The sequence below is a fragment of the Crinia signifera genome, chromosome 5 (assembly GCF_055691185.1).
Source record: "Crinia signifera chromosome 5, ASM5569118v1, whole genome shotgun sequence".
Classification (NCBI taxonomy): Eukaryota; Metazoa; Chordata; class Amphibia; order Anura; family Myobatrachidae; genus Crinia; species Crinia signifera.
The window spans coordinates 25,922,723-25,945,291 of NC_139221.1; the positions used below are offsets into that span (position 1 = coordinate 25,922,723).

General features: G+C 51.6%; 1 protein-coding gene across 1 annotated transcript in view; it reads right to left on the reverse strand.

The window, feature by feature from the left end:
- The window catches only part of SCIN (scinderin), a 101,819-nt gene that overhangs the window by 32,057 nt on the left and 47,193 nt on the right, over nt 1–22,569 (reverse strand). Inside the window, exon 4 of the mRNA XM_083186815.1 lies at nt 13,530–13,679. Coding sequence (XP_083042941.1) covers nt 13,530–13,679 — 150 coding nt within the window. The remainder of the gene's footprint in view (nt 1–13,529; nt 13,680–22,569) is intronic.

Consider the following 22,569-nt stretch of genomic DNA (forward strand, 5'->3'; position numbering starts at 1 on the left):
TGTCTAGTCTCCGTGTGACTCCGAAACACTGCCATCTGTTGGCAGCAAGTGAAACTACATCTTCTAGCTTTTGAAGCATTTGCTTCAAGCGGGCTTACTAGTGTATATATATATATATAATATATATATATATGTGTGTGTTTGTGTGTGTAGCGTTTACATGGGAAACACACACTCCTAGTGACACACTGTACTATAACACACGTGTTCTCCTGTGGACATTATTTTTAGGTATACAGCATTTATTGCTATATTTCACATTCCGCACTACATTCACCCAGCTCATATAATGATCATAAATCCTGGGAAAACATTGACAGAAGCATTATTTTATCAGCTACAGCACAAAGTCTGGGCTGGGCTCGGTGTGCCGGAGATAAGAGCTCAGCTTGCTGGTGGCGGGTTATATGACAGGTGGTTTCCCTCTACTATGTAAAGGTTTATGGCTGTACATAGTAGAGGGAAAGGTGGTGACAGATAATCAGCGGAGATTCTCTTCCATTTACTTGTAAGCTGTATACAGTGAGGTCACCTCAGAAGGCTAAACAGCGACATGATCGCATCTCGGTATAGGCCCCGCTCAGCTATTGCACTCTGGTAATTATCCATGCACCAGTGATAGGCCTTTGTACCAGAGAGGGCTACAATGGTCTAAAGCTATCTAAAGATTGTGTTAGCTAATGGGGCCAAATGCCAAGATGTGAACCATGGTCCCGATTCATGTGTTGATGTTGTGCGAATTCCCAATCTTCGATTATCGAATGACTGCACATGTGTACGCCAAAAAAGCGACAAAAATAGCATATGGATCTAATTGCTACCACCCCCCTGCAATTTGACTGACAGGAAGTTGGCGTTTGGGGGATGGTAACTGGCTGTTTCCTGGGGGTATCAGGGAAAATACAGGCGTGCTTAGGCATTATATGGGAGTGTGTGATGTCAGCAATGGCCCCCTATCAGCCTGCCTGTCACACAGTTGTGGAAGGGTCAGACTCAGTGGCGAACTTCCCATTAGGCACTGAGGCACTGTTTTGATATGATGAACCCGTAATGTACCAGGAACGGTAAAACATTTCCACTGTACTTGTGGGAGGTGGCACTTCAAGGCTTGTTTTGATGCTATCAGCCCATGATGTACCAGTAACTGTAAAACATTTCTGGGTATATTTAATGAAATAGGACTTCTATTTCAGATGGGATGTTGCTATGGGTACCCAATCAGAGTCTACCTATTATCTTCTAAAAGGTGCTAATTGTGATTGGTTGCCCAAAGCAAATAGAACTCCCATCTGATTGCAGGTCCCTGCAAATCAGGGATCAGGTCTGAATTAACCCCATATCCAATTAGTAATTCCCACCTACGTGAATTCATGAGGAAATGATGAAAAATCTGTGAGAAAGCTGCAAAATCAGGGGTTCACACGGTGGGGAAATATATTGATTCTGTAGCTTACCCAGAATCGTGGGTTACCTTGCAGAAATTCTCAATAGGGGGGAAGGGGGGAGGAGTCTATTAAGCTAAATCACCTTTCCCTGATCCACAGGGTCCCAGAAATTGGGTCACCCTCCCGGAACGGGTGGCAACCCTCCCAGACAGCTGTGCGGCTCCCGCGACTCCCCCCCTAGGTGGCGGGGGCCATGGGTCAATGCCTGAAATAACAGCATTGCCAGGTAGGGGGCATGGCTAAAATTATGTGTTTGCTCTGACCACGCACCCAAGCTGTCACTCTGACCATGCTCTCCTCCTGTGGCTCCGCACCCGTCTTGCCCCTTTTCACTCCCGGTGGTGGCCCCGCCCCCTGCCATACTGAGAGGGCGGAGAGGGCAGCCAGAGACTAAGTAGGCAAGTCAATTCTGTGGCTAATTTAACTAATTATAGTACAGCTGCAGAGTTGCAGCACCAGCCCTGCTGTACACTTGCCGTATCCGGTGTACTAGGACCCAGGGGGTTAAAGTAACTTGCAAAACTAACATCATCATTTATGAACATCTTTATTATTTATTGCATCTGACAGCGCTGTTAGGGATCACAGAGAATAGTGGATGTGGGTTATGGATTATATCCATCTTCTCCAGGTTACTCAGGAGATTGCATGTGGATGGCAATGGATGTTGATTGTATGGGCACTCCAGCCCACTGACACTAATTACTGGCCAGCTGGAAGTCAGCGATAGGTAAATAATGTGACATAACAAACAACTATAACATCCACCTACAGTGCAAACAGTGCTTTGTACCAGAGCCAGTTCCCATGTGTGTAATGCAGGCAGGCACTGAGAGCAGTTACTTCCAGGGGTGACATTCATTAATACTCCATGCATTCAGTTTAAAGTACGCATCCCAGCATGCCCTGCAACAGTTTTAGCATGGCCAAAGCATAGACCGCATAGGTGATGCCTAAGGTGGCATTGCTCAAGGCTGGCAGTCAACAGTTATGAAGGGATTTCCCTCCCAATGTGGCTAGTATTTTTGATTTGGTGCCGCCATGAGGCCACTTCCATAAATTTTCCAGGGCCACTTTTATTCCCCAATCCACCCCTGGTGGCTACAGTCTTCCTAAGGGCACTGTGTTGATCATGGACTGTTCCAATGTGACCACAACACATTGTAGGTGCGACTGAATTAATTATGGCCATTCCTTTAACGGATTAGGGAACCGGATAATTGCGTTGCAGATGAATGTATGGGGAATAGGCAGAAGCACCAGATTATAACGCTTCTGCTAACATCAATCAATTGTGGTATCTGGGGAGCCGTGAAGGAAAATATGTTGCACTTTCATTTACATCATCTGCCGTACTCCATTACTGCAAATGACTAACGGTCGTATAGTGCATGAAAGTGCTACTGGTGCAAACCAATCCAATATCAAGCATTGTTGGGCTGGTGGCTTATTCCCTCATTCTCAAAGCCACCAATTGTTTATAGATTTAACCACAGGATTTGAAAGCAGAAAGAAACCAGTGCGAGAAAGAAAAAAGAGGGAGAGACAGAAAATTGGAGGGGAGATAGAATGGGAAAAACACAAGGGAAAGAGGGGGAGAGAAGTTTGACAGAGAAAGTGGGTAAGACAGAATAAAACAGTTCTAGATGGTGTAACCCCATAGATGCCTATGGGCTTCCCTTCACTTGCCCCACCACCCCACACGACCCCTACCAATCCGCTCCGGCTAACCCCCCCCCCGGCCAGGCAGCCTTGTGCTGTGCTGCCCGGACCAGTGACCTCCTCCCTGGGAGGAAAAGGAGGAGCCCTGGCCGAGCAGCAGCAGCCGGGTAAGGGTCCAGGGAGGGAGGAGGGACCCATTGCACATCACCGGTCACAACGCAACGCAAGAGCTGTTCTTTGCGTTAATAGTTGCATATGTTAGTGGATATGCGATTACTAACAATGCGAATGCCGGCGATGTGTGGCGGAGGATGTTAGTGCATCCCGCTCAGTGAGAGATACAGGGCGGGATGCACTATAACAAAAATGCAGTAAAAACCCCAATATCGGGTTTTTACTGCATTTTGGTATAAAGGAAAACCCACATGCCGGCTATTGCTGCAGGGGGTATCGCCAGCAAGACCCCCATGGTTCCTCCCTCACCTGTGTCCGGGCAGCCTTCTGCTGTGTTGCCCGAACCAGTGACAGTGAAGCGGCGGAGCCCCACAGCAGCAGCCGGGCAGGAGGAGGCGGGAGAGCTGTCGGGGACCCGCTCATCCCCCATTGGCTGCTTTGCAAAGGGCAGTTCTTATCACTAATCGCATAAGTTAGAGCATATGCGATTAGTATCTCTGCGGTAGCTGGCGGCGGGGGGTGGTAAGGGGCTGCGGATGTTAGTGCATCCCGCCCAAGGTATTGTATGGACACATAAAATAGGAAGACAGGAACAGAGATAAAATGGGGAGGAGACAGAGGAAATATAAAGACCCAGCTGCAATGGGCCCAACAACTACATATACCGATGGATGCTTGCTGCTGATCAGGCAAATGGTGGGCCCATAATACTAGGATAAATGGTCAGGATCTTTCCATGCACTACTTAGTAACAGGGTTTTTAACACATTTTCAGTTTAGTAGATCCAGCAGCCAGGTAGAGAAAGACAGGGGTGGCCAACTGGTGTGCTGCGAAAAGGGGCGGAGCCTTAGGCAGAGCTCAACATCTAAGTCTTGGGGGGGCGGGCCATTGCAATTGCATCATTGTGGCTACGCCCACCATTGTGAAATGCCAGTATTGCAGGCATTGCACCGTGGAGGGGGGGGGGGAGGGGCACGCTGACGCAATTTGCATCATCAGTGCAGCATGGTTTTGCTATCATGTCTGAGTGAGGCCCACTGTCCATAAATAGCAATAATATTTCCTTGACCGAGTTCCAAAAATCCCCATCTCTCCCCCTCCGATAAAAGACATGGGAAAACTTAAGACAAGTTGTTCCTATCAGTGTGAAAATGCAAAAGTAGTGTTCAGTTTAGTCACAGGCCACTGACAACAAAAGGGTTAATCATGTCCTGTATGAATGCATGAGGATCAGAAACCTTCCAGGGACATCTTGAATGGATCATACAGTACCTCACAGCCTCACAGCCTAAGAATTCCAGGCTGCAATCCTCTGAAGGCCTTGCTTTATGTAACCACAAACTTCATGGAAACAAAAGACCACGTTAATATTGTTAACATTGTTCCTGCATAAGATCTAAGGAAAACTTTCTGAAGAGTTTTGTGTAGAGTTGGTCTCGCAGTGAACATGCCAATGCATAGGCCAATTTCAGGCGTGTAATAGTTTTTATTATTTTGCGCGAAACGCACTTTATCACGTGGTCCTCCACCGAAAGTACAACACGGAGGCCCATTCATCAAATAATAATTGCTGCTATTTTTCCGGGGTTAGATATTATACATCACATACATGGCTTGCAGACAGGTCCCCCAGAACCCTCCCTGTGACCACTGTGCATGTGCACTCAGTAGGGGCCACGCATGCGTCAGATGCCACAGCCCACATCCGCACCCCAGCTCCGCCCCCCTTCGCATACATAATTATCGCATATGCGATAATTATGGCAAAGGACAGCTCTTGCGTTAAGAGTTGTCCTTTGCGGTGAGTCAGCGGGTCCAATCCTGGTCCCGGCGGCTTCCCCCTCCCTCCCTTACCCGGCGCTGCTGCTGCTGCTGCTGCACAGGGCCATTCTCTTCCAAGGAATTCTGGGCCATGGTTTTCCATCTGGCCCAGGCTCCTGGAAGTTGAACTGTGCCCTGCTGGAAAGGGAGGAGGTATTGGCTGAGCTTAAGGATGCCTACATCACATGGAAAAATGACAAATGTTATTTTGACTGTATGTCTGACTGGTGGGAATATGCCAAATCTAACATCCGCAGTTTCTTTCAGGTCAAGGGGCGTATCCAGGCATGCGACCGTAAGAGGAACCTCAGAAATCTGCAGCGTGAGCTCCAGTCCCTGGTGGACCTCCAGCGGTGCGGCTGGGACGTGAAGGACGACCTGGATGAGACCAAAAAGAGCCTGAAAAGGCACTTTGAGGAGGAGTCCAGACGTATCGTCTTCCGTTCCAAGGTGGAGAATCTGGAGAAGGGTGAGACGTGTTCTTCTTTCTTTTTCAGGAAACTCCACTCTGGCCACACGCCCCTGACCGAACTGCGAGATGAGAATGGCATTCCCAGACAGGGGAAGGAGGGCGTGATGAAGGTCGTCCGCGACTACTACAGCGACCTCTACTCCCCTAAGACGACTGACAACGACATGGCCGACAAGTTCCTGTCAGGTATCACTAACCCTATTGATCCTGCAGGCAGATCGGCGCTGGACGCTCCCCTGACGCTGGAGGAGGTATTCTCTGCCACCAAATCCTTTAGGCAAGGCAGGACTCCAGGTAACGATGGTCTCCCAGCTGAGCTCTATGTAGCGCTGTGGGATCTAATCGGCCCGGACCTGCTCGAGCTGTATGAGGAGATGGTGGCGGAGGGAAAAATGCCTCCTTCGCTGAGGGAAGGGATGATCACGATCTTGTATAAGCGGAAGGGGGAGAGATGTGAGCTGAAAAATTGGAGGCCCATCTCTCTTCTGAACGTGGACTACAAGATCCTCGCCAAGGTACTGGCCAATAGGCTGAAGGCTGTCATCGGACAGATTGTTCATCCGGATCAGACCTGTGGTATACCTGGCCGCAGGATCGCAGACAGCCTTGCCCTCCTCAGGGACACGGTCCATTACGTTAAAGATCGTAATGTGCGCACGGCCCTGATCAGTCTTGATCAGGAAAAGGCCTTTGACCGTGTCTCTCACGAGCTGATGGGTAAGGTGCTGCGAAAATTTGGTCTTGGTGAATTGTTTTGTTCGTATGTTAACCTTATGTACCTTGATATCCACAGCACGGTGTTGGTGAACGGCTGGAAGACTGACCCCTTTCCGGTTCTCTCTGGGGTCAGACAAGGCTGCCCTCTTTCACCTCTTCTTTTTGTTTGTGTTATAGAGCTCCTGGCCCTATCCATCAGACAGAATCCAGAGATCAGAGGGATCACCGCACCAGGTCCAGACCACCCAGTGGCCAAGTGCTCGCTGTACATGGACGACGTCACTGTCTTCTGCGCGGATCAACGCTCGGTGGCAGCACTCGTCCAGACCTGTGAGGACTTCGGCCGTGCTTCGGGGGCAAAAGTCAACTGCGGGAAGTCAGAGGCCATGCTCTTCGGAAACTGGCACCTGTCGTCCTCGGCTCCTTTCCCACTTACCGTCAAACCGGACCTCATCAAAATTCTGGGAGTCTGGTTCGGTGATGATGGAGCCGCCCGGAAGTGCTGGGATGAGAAACTTGCGACAGTGAGACAGAAAATTGGACTGTGGAGCCTCAGAGACCTTTCCATCGAGGGGAAAGCCCTTGTGCTGCGGAACGAGATTCTTCCCGTCCTGCAGTACACAGCCCAGGCCTGGCCGCCGCCAACTGCGGTCTGCAAGGCCATTACCCGGGCCACTTTCCACTTCATCTGGGGCTCCAAAATGGACAGAGTGAAGCGGAGCATTATGTACAAGGATCCCCTCAAAGGTGGCAAAGGCATTCCAGACATTCCAACTATGCTGAGAGCCTTCTTTGTATGTACTTGCATCCGCAGAACTTTGATTGAAAATTGTGCCGGCTCTGCGGGGAACTCCATGTCCCGCTTCTTCCTCCTACCATTGTGGAGGACCCTTAAATGGGACAAGTGGGACAGCTCCATCCCTTACAACTGGACCACTCCGTGGTTCTACCTGGACGTGTCCAAGTTTGTGAGGGAACACCAACTGGAGGGATTGAAACCCGACTTGTGGAAGCCAAAAACTGTCCACAAGCTCATCAGAGCCAGAGACACTATGGAATCGATCCCAGGGCTCCCGGCGGCAACTGTTAAGTTTGTCTGGGAGTACGTGGCATCCAAGAGACTGACTAATAGACATAAAGACTTGTCATGGATGGCCATCCAGGGAGGTTTGCCTCACCGGTCATTCCTCCCGAAACTTGTGTAGGTACAGACATTGTCCCTGGTGCCTCGTTCGCGAGGAAACATCTATGCACCTCTTCTGGGACTGCACCTATGCACAGTTGCTGCTGGATGCCCTAGAGACTGAGTTTAAGGACTGTGTGCCCAGGAGCCACCTATCGTACCATTCGGTGCTTTATGGACTGTTCCCCGGCACACACACTGTTGGGGCGACCCAGGAAGCCTGGCGCCTTATAAACTGTTTTAAGGACGCTGTGTGGTTTGCCAGGAATCGCCTCATTTTGAGGAGGGAGAGGATGTCCGTGCAGGACTGCCGCAGGCTGATCCACAGCCTGCTCAGAGACTACTCCATCCGGGATAGCCCTGAGGAAGAAGAGGATTAACCCCCCCTTCTTCTGGCCCTTTCCCCATTGAACTGAGTGATAAGAACTGTGACGTGGCCCCACTCCCCCATTTCACGATGTCTGTTGTTTTATTGATGTCCTGTCTATTTATTGCCCTCCCCTTATATGTGTCTGTCTGGTCAATAAAGCTTCGGGCAACGTGACTCCCCCTCCCTCACCCCCCTTCCCTCCACCCATAGTCTTATCCATAGTCAATGATTGTTTAAGGTTAGAATGCATAGTGCATAGCATGTCTTGAGGTATTTGATTTCTTATACTGTATTTCATGAAATGTACTATACAGTTTTGCATGTGTGCTGTGTTTTGGCTGTGCTGCGACACAGTAGATATGTCTAAATGTTACCGTCTGTTTTTTGCTTTCTTTATGCACAATAAAGATTTGCCTTTTCAATAAAAAAAAAAAAGATGTAACATGTGCAGAGAGAGTTAGATTTGTGTGAGTTATTTTGTTCTTGTGCAGGATAAATACTGGCTGTATTATTTTTACACTGCAATTTAGATTTCAGTTTGAGTACACCCCACCCAAATTTATCTCTCTCTGCACGTTACATCTGCCCCACCTGCAATGCACATGGTTTTGCCCATTTTGAGAACAAATTTGTATTGCAATCAGATCTGAATAAGGGCCATTGTGTTGACATTTGCACACCATTTCTAGATTACTAGTGGCGTAAGTTTGTCCCAGTTGCCCGGAGGCAAGATCAATATTGGTGACCCCCAAATAGCTAAATCAGTAAGGTGTCCTAGTAAGACAGGTCATGGGTTCTAATACAGGGTCTGACACTTGTAAAACTTATATTAGGAGGGGGAGTCCGCCATAGAAGTGTTATCAAGGGATTTAAATGAACTGATTTAAACTAGCAGGGGAGGAGAGGTGCCCCTTTGGGAGCAGGAGGCCAGCAGCAGATGACTCCATTGTCTCCCAGAGTTACGCCTCTGTAGATTACTACAAAATGTCAGAACAGTGGAAAACGGTTCAGCACCGGACAGACCCCCAGCACAAATGCAATGTTACAGCATGCAATAAATGATCTCTCTGAACAGGTTTTTGCATTGTGCCGTACTTTTATGTAAGACATGAATACATCCTTTGGCAGCAGGAAATTGAGCGGTGTAAACCGGGTGATCCGGTTCTATGAGTCACACGTGATGATTGACAGATAAAATAATATATGCAATGACATTTACTGGAAATACATAACACATTGGAATAATTGTGCATGTACTGTAGCTGTGTACAACGGGTCATATTGTGTATAAATACACAGTCTCGTTGGCTTGAAGGTCATCTGGTTGTGTAGGCTACAAGGTGCTCCACCTAGTCTTAAGCTGTTCCCTACAGACAGCCGGAGAAGTAGCCACATCTGAGAAAAAGACGTTATTTAAATGGACGGTCTTTGAGTAAACCCTTTACTCTCCCGAAATGTGTTAGGGGCAAGTTGGCCACTCTCTTGTATCCCACTTCACTTTCTCCTTCAGTGGATAAGTCCTGATGTCCCGCATTATCATGACTCCGCCCTTGCTTCATGATGACATGAATTGCATTGTTGTAAAGGGCGGAGATGAGTAAAACCTTGCACCGCCCCAGCTGGGATGTCCAATATAGGTCCAAACAGGACCCACTATGGATACATAAAGCATGGCATGGTCAACTGCTTAGAATTCCCTCCTAGAGACAGGCAGTTCCGTTTCACCTTTATTGAAGCTCATCAGTATAACACAGGGTTTTGTTATATTGTGTACACTCGGCCTAGGAGGTGTTCTCAGAAAATAACAACAATTGATTGTATTGGAGCCAAGCCCCACTCCTGGAAATCCTGCCCATGTGCACGGCTGCATATGAGGGGATAACCATTTGCGATCACTTAGCATCGACGCTTAGCATCGCGATCACTTAGCATCGAATGGTTTACCCCTCTGTTTGCAGCGCAGAGTCAGCGTAGACTTACACAGCGCTGGTGATGACATCATCAGCGGCCCTCCCTCCCAGCGGCCGGGGAACACCTGCGTTTTTCTAAGGCACTCCCAGAAAATGCAAATCACCCTGCGAGCCGCCCTGGCTGTCTTTGTACGAATGGCTCACATACGCACACAGCGTTCCGTGCACATGCACAGTTGTCTAATAACCACTTGGGTTGCGAATTCGCAGCAGAGCGAATAGGTCTGAATCGGGCCGAAAGTCCATAGCTAACATTTCCATTTAAAGCTTCTCTATATGACGTTGTTAGGGACAGCTGTGTCATAGCAACAGGTAAGTACTGCTCATAAAACTCCAGTTCATTGGATGCTTTTTGTGTTTATGATCACATTACGAGAATGACAGACTATACAGTATATTAGTAACCAAGGTGAGACACTAAAACCTGAATGACCTCCGTTCCACATCACCTCTCGTCTAGCAGTATCTCTTCCCTTAAGGACGGATTTCACCCGATTTCAACGGATGGGGCAGAGAAAAAGAGTGATATTGGCCCAATCGCATGTGTGTGATATCTGATGTGCGGGTCCGTGCGCAGCAGAGACGGTTGCAGGGTACTTGTCCATCTTTCCGGGTCATGAGTGCAAAACAGCTGATGACCGCTTGCACGCAGACACTACCCGGTTATCGTTTAAACCAACCATCTAGCTGCCTTTTTGGAATGCGTTGCACCTTAAGGGATATATTTACTAAAGTTCCTAGAACAGGCCACTGAATGTGTTCCCAAAGAAACCAATCAGATTTTGAAATGATAGGTAGAACCTGATTGGTTGCTATGGGCAACAGTGCTGCTTTTCATTTTATAAGTGTTAGTAAATCTATCCCTAAGTGTCAGCCTAAAGAAACAGACGGTGGGCAATCTGCAGCTGTCCAGTTGTGTCTGTGCTAAAAGTCATTGCAGCTACACAACAGCTGCGGTGTATCACTATCAGCTGTAGCGAAGCACAGCGTGCTGCCAAGTGTGAATGCCAGGTTTGCCAAGCAGGCTGGTCAGGAGAGATGCCACCACCCTTATTTGCTAAATACTTTTATTGAGTAAGTGTTACACAGTGCAGCATTTCCCTATGTGAGGGGGTTCCAACCATGATCTAACCTAGATGTAAATCTCATGTCAGTATACAGACAAAACCTCAGACGGGTGATTCAGACAGCAGCACGCTACCAGCTATAACCGCATACATGCAAACCACTGAAGCCCTTCTGCTCCAGTCATCTCGGAACAAGGATGCAACATGTGCTCCTAACTGCTGGTAGAGGCAATGTAACCTCAGGAATACGGGCTGCCTATTTGTGCTTAACACATGAGACCAGGACTGGCGCCACCACTAGCTCTCGGCATTTGCCTAGGGCACCGGCCCCTGGAGGGCGGCACTTTGTAGTGCCGTATGGAAGTGGTGGCCGCTGCACCCCCCGTGGAGCCAGGTGAGCATTCCCCTGTCTCTCTCTCTCTCTCCCCCGTCCCCCTCCAGACCGGGTGAGAGGTGTGAGAAGCTGTCAGTGCCGCACCCGCACCCCCCCTCCATGGATCACTGCAAACAGCGCCTGAACTCCCCCCGTGCCGTGGAGCAGACAATAGGCGGCAGCTGCATTCCTGGGGTGCTGAGAGAGTTTACACTGGCCCTGCATGAGACCCAGCATTATTTCTAGGGCTGGATTATTGCCAGTGGGGGCCCAGAGGCTCATTGGCACAGTCTCAACACTTACGGTATTGGGGTCCAAGAGTGTTGAGACTGTGCCAATTTGGGATATCCAATTCCTAATTTCTGCCAGGGTTGCCTACTTTATGGCTACCATCTCAGAGAGAGGGCAGCCAGTTCAGTGTGGCAGTGGGGGGGCAGGGCCACTGATGGATGGAAAAGGGGCGGGGCCACAGATGAAATGTTGCGCTTGGGGGCGTGGCCAGCATCATCACATCCGGGTGACTACGCCCCACCGTCCAATGCCTGTATTTCATGCATTGGACAGCAGTGGACAAGGCTACAAGGTCCCACAGACCCCCCTGCCTGCAATGCCTATTAAGTGCACCGCAATTACTAGAGTCCATATCCCCACCCACCCTATTATAATCAATTTATTGCTATTGATCATTTTATAACAAAATGTTGTTGTGTTTTTAATAAACGTGTTATACTTTCATCCCTTCAGCAAAATGATTGACTCTTCCTCAAAGATTAAGCGATGTGTTTTTCCTATTTTTTTTTCCTATTAGTAATAATATGTGGGGATGACTCCCCCTTTTTTTTCACAGCTGCTGGTAAATAGAGATCCTCTCAGTGTCTGTAGTACCCTAAGGGGTCTTTATTTTTTGGCAACCAAGCTTTAACCTGTTGTGCAAATATTGGTATACTGTAGCATGGGACTCTGAGCTGTGCAGTAATAGGATGTGGTAGAAAAGAGACATTCTCAGACCAAACTACCTGTTCGCGTGCTACACATCGCTGGCTGTCTAGTTCCCACTTCCTCTCAGTACTTACACAATGACGCGGCGAGGATCTCGTAATGTATGCACACATAGATACTGGGCCTGATTCTTATGGGGAAGTAAAGCAAAGACACACAAGTAATTGTGCCCCTGCGTAACATCATGCTGCGCTGCAGGGGGCAGATGTAATGGAGAGATTAGATTTGGAGGGGTGCGCACAACTGAAAGGTAAATTGCAGTGTAAAGGTGTCCACACATGGATAAATCCAATCCGATATCTATCCAATTTCCTTTGAAAGCCAGAACACAGGTACTGTGCAGGGCAGGGGTAATGTGCAGGGCAGGGGTAATGTGCAGTGCAGGGGTACTGTGCAGGGGAGGGGTACTGTGCAGGGGAGGGGTACTCTGTGCAGGGCAGGGGTAATGTGCAGGGCAGGGGTACTGTGCAGGGGAGGGGTACTGTGCAGGGGAGGGGTACTCTGTGCAGGGCAGGGGTACTGTGCAGGGCAGGGGTACTGTGCAGAGCACGGGTACTGTGCAGGGGAGGGGTACTGTGCAGGGCAGGGGTACTCTGTGCATGGCAGGGGTACTCTGTGGAGGGCAGGGGTTCTGTGCAGGGCAGGGGTACTCTGTCCAGGGCAGGGGTACTGTGCATGGCAGGGGTACTGTGCAGGGCAGGGGTACTGTGCAGGGGAGGGGTACTCTGTCCAGGGCAGGGGTACTGTGCAGGGCAGGGGTACTGTGCTGTGCAGGGCAGGGGTACTGTGCAGGGGAGGGGTACTCTGTGCAGGGCAGGGGTACTGTGCAGGACAGGGGTATTGTGCAGGGCAGGGGTACTGTGCAGGACAGGGGTACTCTGTGCAGGGCAGGGGTACTGTGCTGTGCAGGGCAGGGGTACTCTGTGCAGGGCAGGGGTACTGTGCAGGGGAGGGGTACTGTGCAGAGCAGGGGTACTCTGTGCAGGGGAGGGGTACTGTGCAGAGCAGGGGTACTCTGTGCAGAGCAGGGGTACTCTGTGCAGGGCAGGGGTACTGTGCTGTGCAGGGCAGGGGTACTCTGTGCAGGGCAGGGGTACTGTGCAGGGGAGGGGTACTGTACAGGGAAGGGGTACTGTGCAGGGCAGGGGTACTGTGCAGGGGTACTCTGTGCAGGGCAGAGGTACTGTGCAGGGCAGGGGTACTGTGCAGGGGAGGGGTACTGTGCAGGGTAAATGATAGGAACCTTCCACTACAATGCCAATACATAAAATATACCTTTGTCAGCTCGCTCGGTTCACTTCCTTCTTCCACAACAATCAGCTGCGATCTCCCATTTCTCTCATTGTCGCGGATTCCGTTGGCGACCTGTGCGGCCTTAAAGCGTTCATATTTGTTACATGAGGATCCGCACCACTGGTAAATCTCCTGCAATACAGAAGGAACAAATGGGTCATTTTCTGCTCATACAGGAGGTCATGTTAAAGATATAACATTCAGTGTCACCAACACCACCTAATCTGACAGTAATTATTGTTAGGATCAGCTGTGCCGGCGACCTAAGCAATGTGTACACCCAATGTCCAAGCTAAAAGGTCCTAGATTGCTGGGAAATGCGCTTCCAGACCGTGATAGTTGTCAAAGGCGCTCGCGAATGTGAATGTTCAGACCGACCCACCATCAAGACGTGGCTGAATTCGGCCCCTGAATCATCCCCTTAGTACATAGACCATGGTGTAGAGAAATAAAGTGCTAAACAGCTCCTAACTGCCCTGTTACAGGCTATCTTTCACCACTTCATCTCTCTCCAAGAATTGATGCATACGCTTCACAGAGACGTATTGGTTGGTGAAAGAGTCAGCTTTATTCAAATAATTGGAAGGGAAAATGTATGGCGGCGAAAAAAGAACATCGCTACACATTGTATGGCTTCTTGCCTAAACAATTAATCGAAAGGTGAAGCTAGGGGCCAACTGCCAGCCCATCACCAGCAACTCAAGGCACAGATGCCGGCCAACTGCCAGCCCATCACCAGCAACTCAAGGCACAGATGCCGGCCAACTGTCAGCCCATCACCAGCAACTCAAGGCACAGATGCCGGCCAACTGCCAGCCCATCACCAGCAACTCAAGGCACAGATGCCGGCCAACTGCCAGACCATAACCAGCAACTCAAGGCGCAGATGCTGGCCAACTGCCAGCCCTTCACCAGCAGCTCAAGGCACAGATGCCTGCCAACTGTCAGCCCATCACCAGCAACTCAAGGCACAGATGCCGGCCAACTGTCAAGCCCATCCCATTGTGGGAGAGTTATGGTCTCACATTCCAAACCCTCATTTCTAGCACTGTGGTCTCATACAATGTTTTTATGGCTGTAGTGCCGGCTCCTACACAGTAACAGGAGCCAGATGCTGCATATAATGTTACAGTGCAGCACCTGTCACTGAGCAGGAGCTGGCATTTTGGTGACACCTCTCGGTTAGTGACACCTGGGTACAGCCCACCACCTAATTAGCTGTTGCTGTCCCCAGTAGGGTAGAATCAGCCTAAACCAATGTATTGGCTGATAGACACATCCTACTAGTATACATTCTGGCAGGCATATGAATTCCCTTCTGTCTTCCGTATCAGGTATTGCAGAAATTGTTGGGCTGGACGTGATGGAACCACAGGACGATTGAGACATTGCAGCATCTGCTGTCTGCATTACACATGGTCATTACATTCTTTTATGACATCAATCAGCAATTCAGGTTGAGCTTTGTGCCCGAAGGGCTGTTGGGAGTCCCCCCTGACGGCTGCTAAGCAGCGGGGAATAAACGCTGTGGGGCTGGGGGCATGGCTAGAGCCTCACAGAGCCTCTGGGTCATGCCCCCAAAGCGGCAAAATGGGGGCGTGGCCTCGCGGGAGAGCCGCGAGTATAGGCCACGCCCCCGAGATTAGACCACACCCCATTTCCCGCATCGAGCTCGGCAGAAGTTGGGAGGTATGCACTTTTATGGTGCCCATGTCATCCTACATGGACATAGACACAAAAAACCCTTTATGTGCCTCATAATGTATAGGTATATAACACCACTGTTCCATAGCCCCGATGCTTATTCTCACACCTACAGTAATTGAGGGGTAGATGTATGAAGCAGTGATAAGGGAGGAGAAGTGGTAAAGTGCCTTGTGATTTATCACTGGCCAATCAGCTCCTAACTGCCCCTTTAAAAACCCAGCCTGTAACTTAAAGTTAGGAGCTGATTGGCCAGTGATAAAGTACCAGGCACTTTATCACTTCTCCTCCTTTATCACTGCTTCATACATACATCTACCCCTGAGTCTCCACCACAGTAACCCACAGCTGTTTCCATGGGGATACCGTATGCACACATATCTCTGGGACCCTCATCACTTGCCAATGTTTGTGTCACTTGTGACATCAGAGGAACTTTTCAGAGATGGCCGTTTGATATTCCTGTCTCTGAACCTTCAGCTCAGCTTGTAATCAGCTCTCCAAGGAAATTAATAATTGATTCTTTACGCAGAATGCAAACAATGTTTTAATATGTAAAAAGAAATGCATGGTATAGTTTCCCAATTGCAAACTTAATAGACGGGTAAGATAATGCATCTTGGGACACATTGTTGTAACATCATTGAGACTGTATAAATCTCTGTATTTTTACGAGATCATATATTTCTATATACATTTGAGGAAATAAAAACTCTCCTGCATAATAACGATGACAGGTGCTCCTAATATTCTTGTATTCCCTATGCAATGACTAATGCTCTAAATGGACTAATTTGCACATTTCTACGTGTTGGTGGGAGAGTCCCTATTTACAGAATTGGAGGTCCTGGGCAAAGCAATGCACTGGGGCATTTAAACACCCATTCACTGGAATCAATTTTTTATTAAAACCTAACATCCGCCATCTTTCCACAGGCTTTCATACAGTGAATGGCTGTGAAAACTCTGATTGGTGGATAGCTCCGGCCATCCAAGTTCAATGGGGGGAATGCAATAGCGTACGAGAAGGAAGAAGCGCGAGGCTCTGTGCGAGTTCTGCTGTTTTATTTAAAGTGGCAGACATTAACACAGCAAAACTAACCTGCTTTTGCTGTTTAAATGATTGCTCCTTAAAAAAAAAAAAAAAAACAGCAGAAAAAACTGGGAGAACTCACAGTCTGAACCGTTCCAACACTGGCTTTGCCTTCAGCACCTGCTCGGAAGCCCCTAGAATCGAGGGCCCCTGGGTAGCTGCCATTTTTTTGTAATTCCATGGTGTTTGAGGCGTACATGGATAGACTTTGTTTTTAAATACTAAACAGAATAATTGACAGTTCATCTATTTAATTACTGGCACACAGAAATGGGATGTTAATAACTCACAGAACTGATCAATCATGGACATCAGTAATTAAGGGTTTTAAAGGTTAAGGGGTTAAGATGACCACCCCACTAATCTGCAATTTAATTGCGGTGAATTTTCCAGTTCTGTACATAAGTATTTTTAAAAGATTACAAAACAAACGATGTTAGTGAGTTGGTAATAATTAAGGACAATCACAATCATGAGACGACTAAATGTGTCATGCAAGAGGCAGTAGGTGCAAAGCAGCACAGTTGGTGTAATGGACAGCACTGAGGTCTCGGGTTTGATTCACACAAGTATCCTATCTGTGTAGAGTTTGCATATTCTCTGTGTGCCTGTTTTCCCCTGGTACTCCGGTTTCCTTCCATGATCCAAAACGATACTTGGCTCCAGACAAAAATGAACCCATATGTATGGGTGTGTGTGTGTGTGTGTGTGTGTCTGTGTGTGTGTGTGTGTCTGTGTGTGCATATACATGTTGTAGGGAATTTAGGGGCTTATTCAGACCTGATCGCTGGGCTGTGAAGTCTCTGTCCGGGTGATTACTGAATGACTGCATATGAATGTGACTCGCAGTACGCTTGCGCGAGACCATCTTGTGATAAAGTCCAGCGTCTATTTTCATCGTTGGTCATGCGCAAGTTGATTGACAGGAAGCCGCCATTTGTGGGTGTCACCCGGTCAGTTATTAAGGTGTGTCAGGGTAAATGCAAGCGTAACCGAAGCGTTCTCAGGGAGGGTGTGTGACGCCTGCTTCTGCGCCGGTCAGCCTGTTGGTCCTGGGCTATGCGCACACTGCCCACACTGCACAAGCTGCACACGCTGCACACACTGCCCACGCTGCACACAATACACGCGCTGCACACACTGCTGTCACTGTGGGGCAGATTTATTAAGCTCGGTGAAGTGAAAAACTGTCTGTTTTTTATAAATCGGCCAATCGGTTCCTACCTGTGAAGTTATAGGCTTGATTTGAAAATTGATAGGTAGGAGCTGATTGGCCGGTGATAAAAACCAGACACTTTATCACTTCACCGAGCTTAATAAATCTACCCCTGTATGTGGGAGGCAGGTGCACCCTACGGCTGCTGTCACTGTATGTGGGAGGCAGGTGCACCCTACTGCTGCTGTCACTGTGTGTGGGAGTCAGGAGCACCCTACTGCTGCTGTCAATGTGTGTGGGAGGCAGGTGCCCCCTACTGCTGCTGTCACTGTGTGTGGGAGTCAGGTGCACCCTACGGCTGCTGTCACTGTGTGTGGGAGGCAGGTGCACCCTACTGCTGCTGTCACTGTGTGTGGGAGGCAGGTGCACCTTACTGCTGCTGTCACTGTATGTGGGAGGCGGGTGCACCCTACGGCTGCTGTCACTGTGTGTGGGAGGCGGGTGCACCCTACAGCTGCTGTCACTGTGTGTGGGAGTCAGGTGCACCCTACGGCTGCTGTCACTGCATGTGGTAGGCAGGTGCACCCTACGGCTGCAGTCACTGTATGTGGGAGGCAGGTGCACCCTACGGCTGCTGTCACTGTGTGTGGGAGGCAGGTGCACCCTACTGCTGCTGTCACTGTGTGTGGGAGGCAGGTGCACCTTACTGCTGCTGTCACTGTATGTGGGAGGCGGGTGCACCCTACGGCTGCTGTCACTGTGTGTGGGAGGCGGGTGCACCCTACTGCTGCTGTCACTGTATGTGGGAGGCAGGTGCACCCTACGGCTGCTGTCACTGTGTGTGGGAGGCAGGTGCACCCTACTGCTGCTGTCACTGTATGTGGGAGGCAGGTGCACCCTACTGCTGCTGTCACTGTATGTGGGAGGCAGGTGCACCCTACTGCTGCTGTCACTGTATGTGGGAGGCAGGTGCACCCTACGGCTGCTGTCACTGTATGTGGGAGGCAGGTGCACCCTACGGCTGCTGTCACTGTGTGTGGGAGGCAGGTGCACCCTACTGCTGCTGTCACTGTATGTGGGAGGCAGGTGCACCCTACTGCTGCTGTCACTGTGTGTGGGAGGCAGGTGCACCCTACGGCTGCTTTCACTGTGTTTGGGAGGCAGGTGCACCCTACGGCTGCTGTCACTGTGTGTGGGAGGCAGGTGCACCCTACTGCTGCTGTCACTGTATGTGGGAGGCAGGTGCACCCTACGGCTGCTGTCACTGTATGTGGGAGGCAGGTGCACCCTACGGCTGCTGTCACTGTGTGTGGGAGGCAGGTGCACCCTACAGCTGCTGTCACTGTATGTGGGAGGCAGGTGCACCCTACGGCTGCTGTCACTGTGTGTGGGAGGCAGGTGCACCCTACGGCTGCTGTCACTGTGTGTGGGAGGCGGGTGCACCCTACAGCTGCTGTCACTGTGTATGGAAGGCAGGTGCACCCTACTGCTGCTGTCACTGTGTGTGGGAGGCAGGTGCACCCTACGGCTGCTGTCACTGTGTATGGGAGGCAGGTGCACCCTACAGCTGCTGTCACTGTATGTGGGAGGCAGGTGCACCCTACGGCTGCTGTCACTGTGTGTGGGAGGCGGGTGCACCCTACGGCTGCTGTCACTGTATGTGGGAGGCGGGTGCACCCTACGGCTGCTGTCACTGTATGTGGGAGGCAGGTGCACCCTACGGCTGCTGTCACTGTGTGTGGGAGGCGGGTGCACCCTACTGCTGCTGTCACTGTATGTGGGAGGCAGGTGCCCCCTACGGCTGCTGTCACTGTGTATGTGGGAGGCAGGTGCACCCTACTGCTGCTGTCACTGTATGTGGGAGGCAGGTGCACCCTACGGCTGCTGTCACTGTATGTGGGAGTCAGGTGCACCCTACTGCTGCTGTCACTGTGTGTGGGAGGCAGGTGCACCCTACAGCTGCTGTCACTGTGTGTGGGAGGCAGGTGCACCCTACTGCTGCTGTCACTGTATGTGGGAGGCGGGTGCACCCTACAGCTGCTGTCACTGTGTGTGGGAGGCAGGTGCACCCTACTGCTGCTGTCACTGTATGTGGGAGGCAGGTGCACCCTACTGCTGCTGTCACTGTGTGTGGGAGGCAGGTGCACCCTACTGCTGCTGTCACTGTGTGTGGGAGGCAGGTGCACCCTACGGCTGCTGTCACTGTGTGTGGGAGGCAGGTGCACCCTACGGCTGCTGTCACTGTGTATGGGAGGCAGGTGCACCCTACGGCTGCTGTCACTGTATGTGGGAGGCAGGTGCACCCTACGGCTGCTGTCACTGTGTGTGGGAGGCAGGTGCACCCTACGGCTGCTGTCACTGTATGTGGGAGGCAGGTGCACCCTACGGCTGCTGTCACTGTGTGTGGGAGGCGGGTGCACCCTACGGCTGCTGTCACTGTATGTGGGAGGCGGGTGCACCCTACGGCTGCTGTCACTGTATGTGGGAGGCAGGTGCACCCTACGGCTGCTGTCACTGTGTGTGGGAGGCGGGTGCACCCTACTGCTGCTGTCACTGTATGTGGGAGGCAGGTGCACCCTACGGCTGCTGTCACTGTATGTGGGAGTCAGGTGCACCCTACTGCTGCTGTCACTGTGTGTGGGAGGCAGGTGCACCCTACAGCTGCTGTCACTGTGTGTGGGAGGCAGGTGCACCCTACTGCTGCTGTCACTGTATGTGGGAGGCGGGTGCACCCTACAGCTGCTGTCACTGTGTGTGGGAGGCAGGTGCACCCTACTGCTGCTGTCACTGTATGTGGGAGGCAGGTGCACCCTACTGCTGCTGTCACTGTATGTGGGAGGCAGGTGCACCCTACTGCTGCTGTCACTGTGTGTGGGAGGCAGGTGCACCCTACGGCTGCTGTCACTGTGTGTGGGAGGCAGGTGCACCCTACTGCTGCTGTCACTGTATGTGGGAGGCAGGTGCACCCTACGGCTGCTGTCACTGTGTGTGGGAGGCGGGTGCACCCTACGGCTGCTGTCACTGTGTGTGGGAGGCAGGTGCACCCTACAGCTGCTGTCACTGTATGTGGGAGGCAGGTGCACCCTACGGCTGCTGTCACTGTGTGTGGGAGGCAGGTGCACCCTACTGCTGCTGTCACTGTGTGTGGGAGGCGGGTGCACCCTACAGCTGCTGTCACTGTGTATGGAAGGCAGGTGCACGCTACGGCTGCTGTCACTGTGTGTGGGAGGCAGGTGCACCCTACGGCTGCTGTCACTGCGTGTGGGAGGCAAGTGCACCCTACTGCTGCTATCACTGTGTGTGGGAGGCAGGTGCACCCTACTGCTGCTGTCACTGCGTGTGGGAGGCAGGTGCACCCTACGGCTGCTGTCACTGTATGTGGGAGGCGGGTGCACCCTACTGCTGATGTCACTGTGTGGGAGGCAGGTGCACCCTACGGCTGCTGTCACTGTGTGTGGGAGGCGGGTGCACCCTACTGCTGCTGTCACTGTGTGTGGGAGGCAGGTGCACCCTACTGCTGCTGTCACTGTATGTGGGAGGCAGGTGCACCCTACGGCTGCTGTCACTGTGTGTGGGAGGCAGGTGCACCCTACTGCTGCTGTCACTGTGTGTGGGAGGCAGGTGCACCCTACAGCTGCTGTCACTGTGTGTGGGAGGCGGGTGCACCCTACGGCTGCTGTCACTGTATGTGGGAGGCAGGTGCACCCTACGGCTGCTGTCACTGTGTGTGGGAGGCAGGTGCACCCTACAGCTGCTGTCACTGTGTGTGGGAGGCAGGTGCACCCTACGGCTGCTGTCACTGTGTGTGGGAGGCAGGTGCACCCTACGGCTGCTGTCACTGTATGTAGGAGGCAGGTGCACCCTACTGCTGCTGTCACTGTATGTGGGAGGCAGGTGCACCCTACGGCTGCTGTCACTGTGTGTGGGAGGCAGGTGCACCCTACGGCTGCTGTCACTGTATGTGGGAGGCAGGTGCACCCTACGGCTGCTGTCACTGTATGTGGGAGGCAGGTGCACCCTACTGCTGCTGTCACTGTATGTGGGAGGCAGGTGCACCCTACGGCTGCTGTCACTGTGTGTGGGAGTCAGGTGCACCCTACGGCTGCTGTCACTGTGTGTGGGAGGCAGGTGCACCCTACAGCTGCTGTCACTGTGTGTGGGAGGCAAGTGCACCCTACTGCTGCTATCACTGTGTGTGGGAGGCAGGTGCACCCTACTGCTGCTGTCACTGTGTGTGGGAGGCAGGTGCACCCTACGGCTGCTGTCACTGTGTGTGGGAGGCAGGTGCACCCTACAGCTGCTGTCACTGTGTGTGGGAGGCAGGTGCACCCTACTGCTGCTGTCACTGTGTGTGGGAGGCAGGTGCACCCTACTGCTGCTGTCACTGTGTATGGGAGGCAGGTGCACCCTACAGCTGCTGTCACTGTGTGTGGGAGGCAGGTGCACCCTACTGCTGCTGTCACTGTGTGTGGGAGGCAGGTGCACCCTACTGCTGCTGTCACTGTGTGTGGGAGGCAGGTGCACCCTACTGCTGCTGTCACTGTGTGTGGGAGGCAGGTGCACCCTACGGCTGCTGTCACTGTGTGTGGGAGTCAGGTGCCCCCTACTGCTGCTGTCACTGTGTGTGGGAGGCAGGTGCACCCTACAGCTGCTGTCACTGCGTGTGGGAGGCGGGTGCACCCTACGGCTGCTGTCACTGTGTGTGGGAGGCAGGTGCACCCTACTGCTGCTGTCACTGTGTGTGGGAGGCAGGTGCACCCTACCGCTGCTGTCACTGTGTGTGGGAGGCAGGTGCACCCTACCGCTGCTGTCACTGTATGTGGGAGGCAGGTGCACCCTACGGCTGCTGTCACTGCATGTGGGAGGCAGGTGCACCCTACGGCTGCTGTCACTGTGTGTAGTAGGCAGGTGCACCCTACGGCTGCTGTCACTGTATGTGGGAGGCAGGTGCACCCTACTGCTGCTGTCACTGTGTGTGAGAGGCAGGTGCACCCTACGGCTGCTGTCACTGTGTGTGGGAGGCAGGTGCACCCTACAGCTGCTGTCACTGTGTGTGGGAGGCAGGTGCA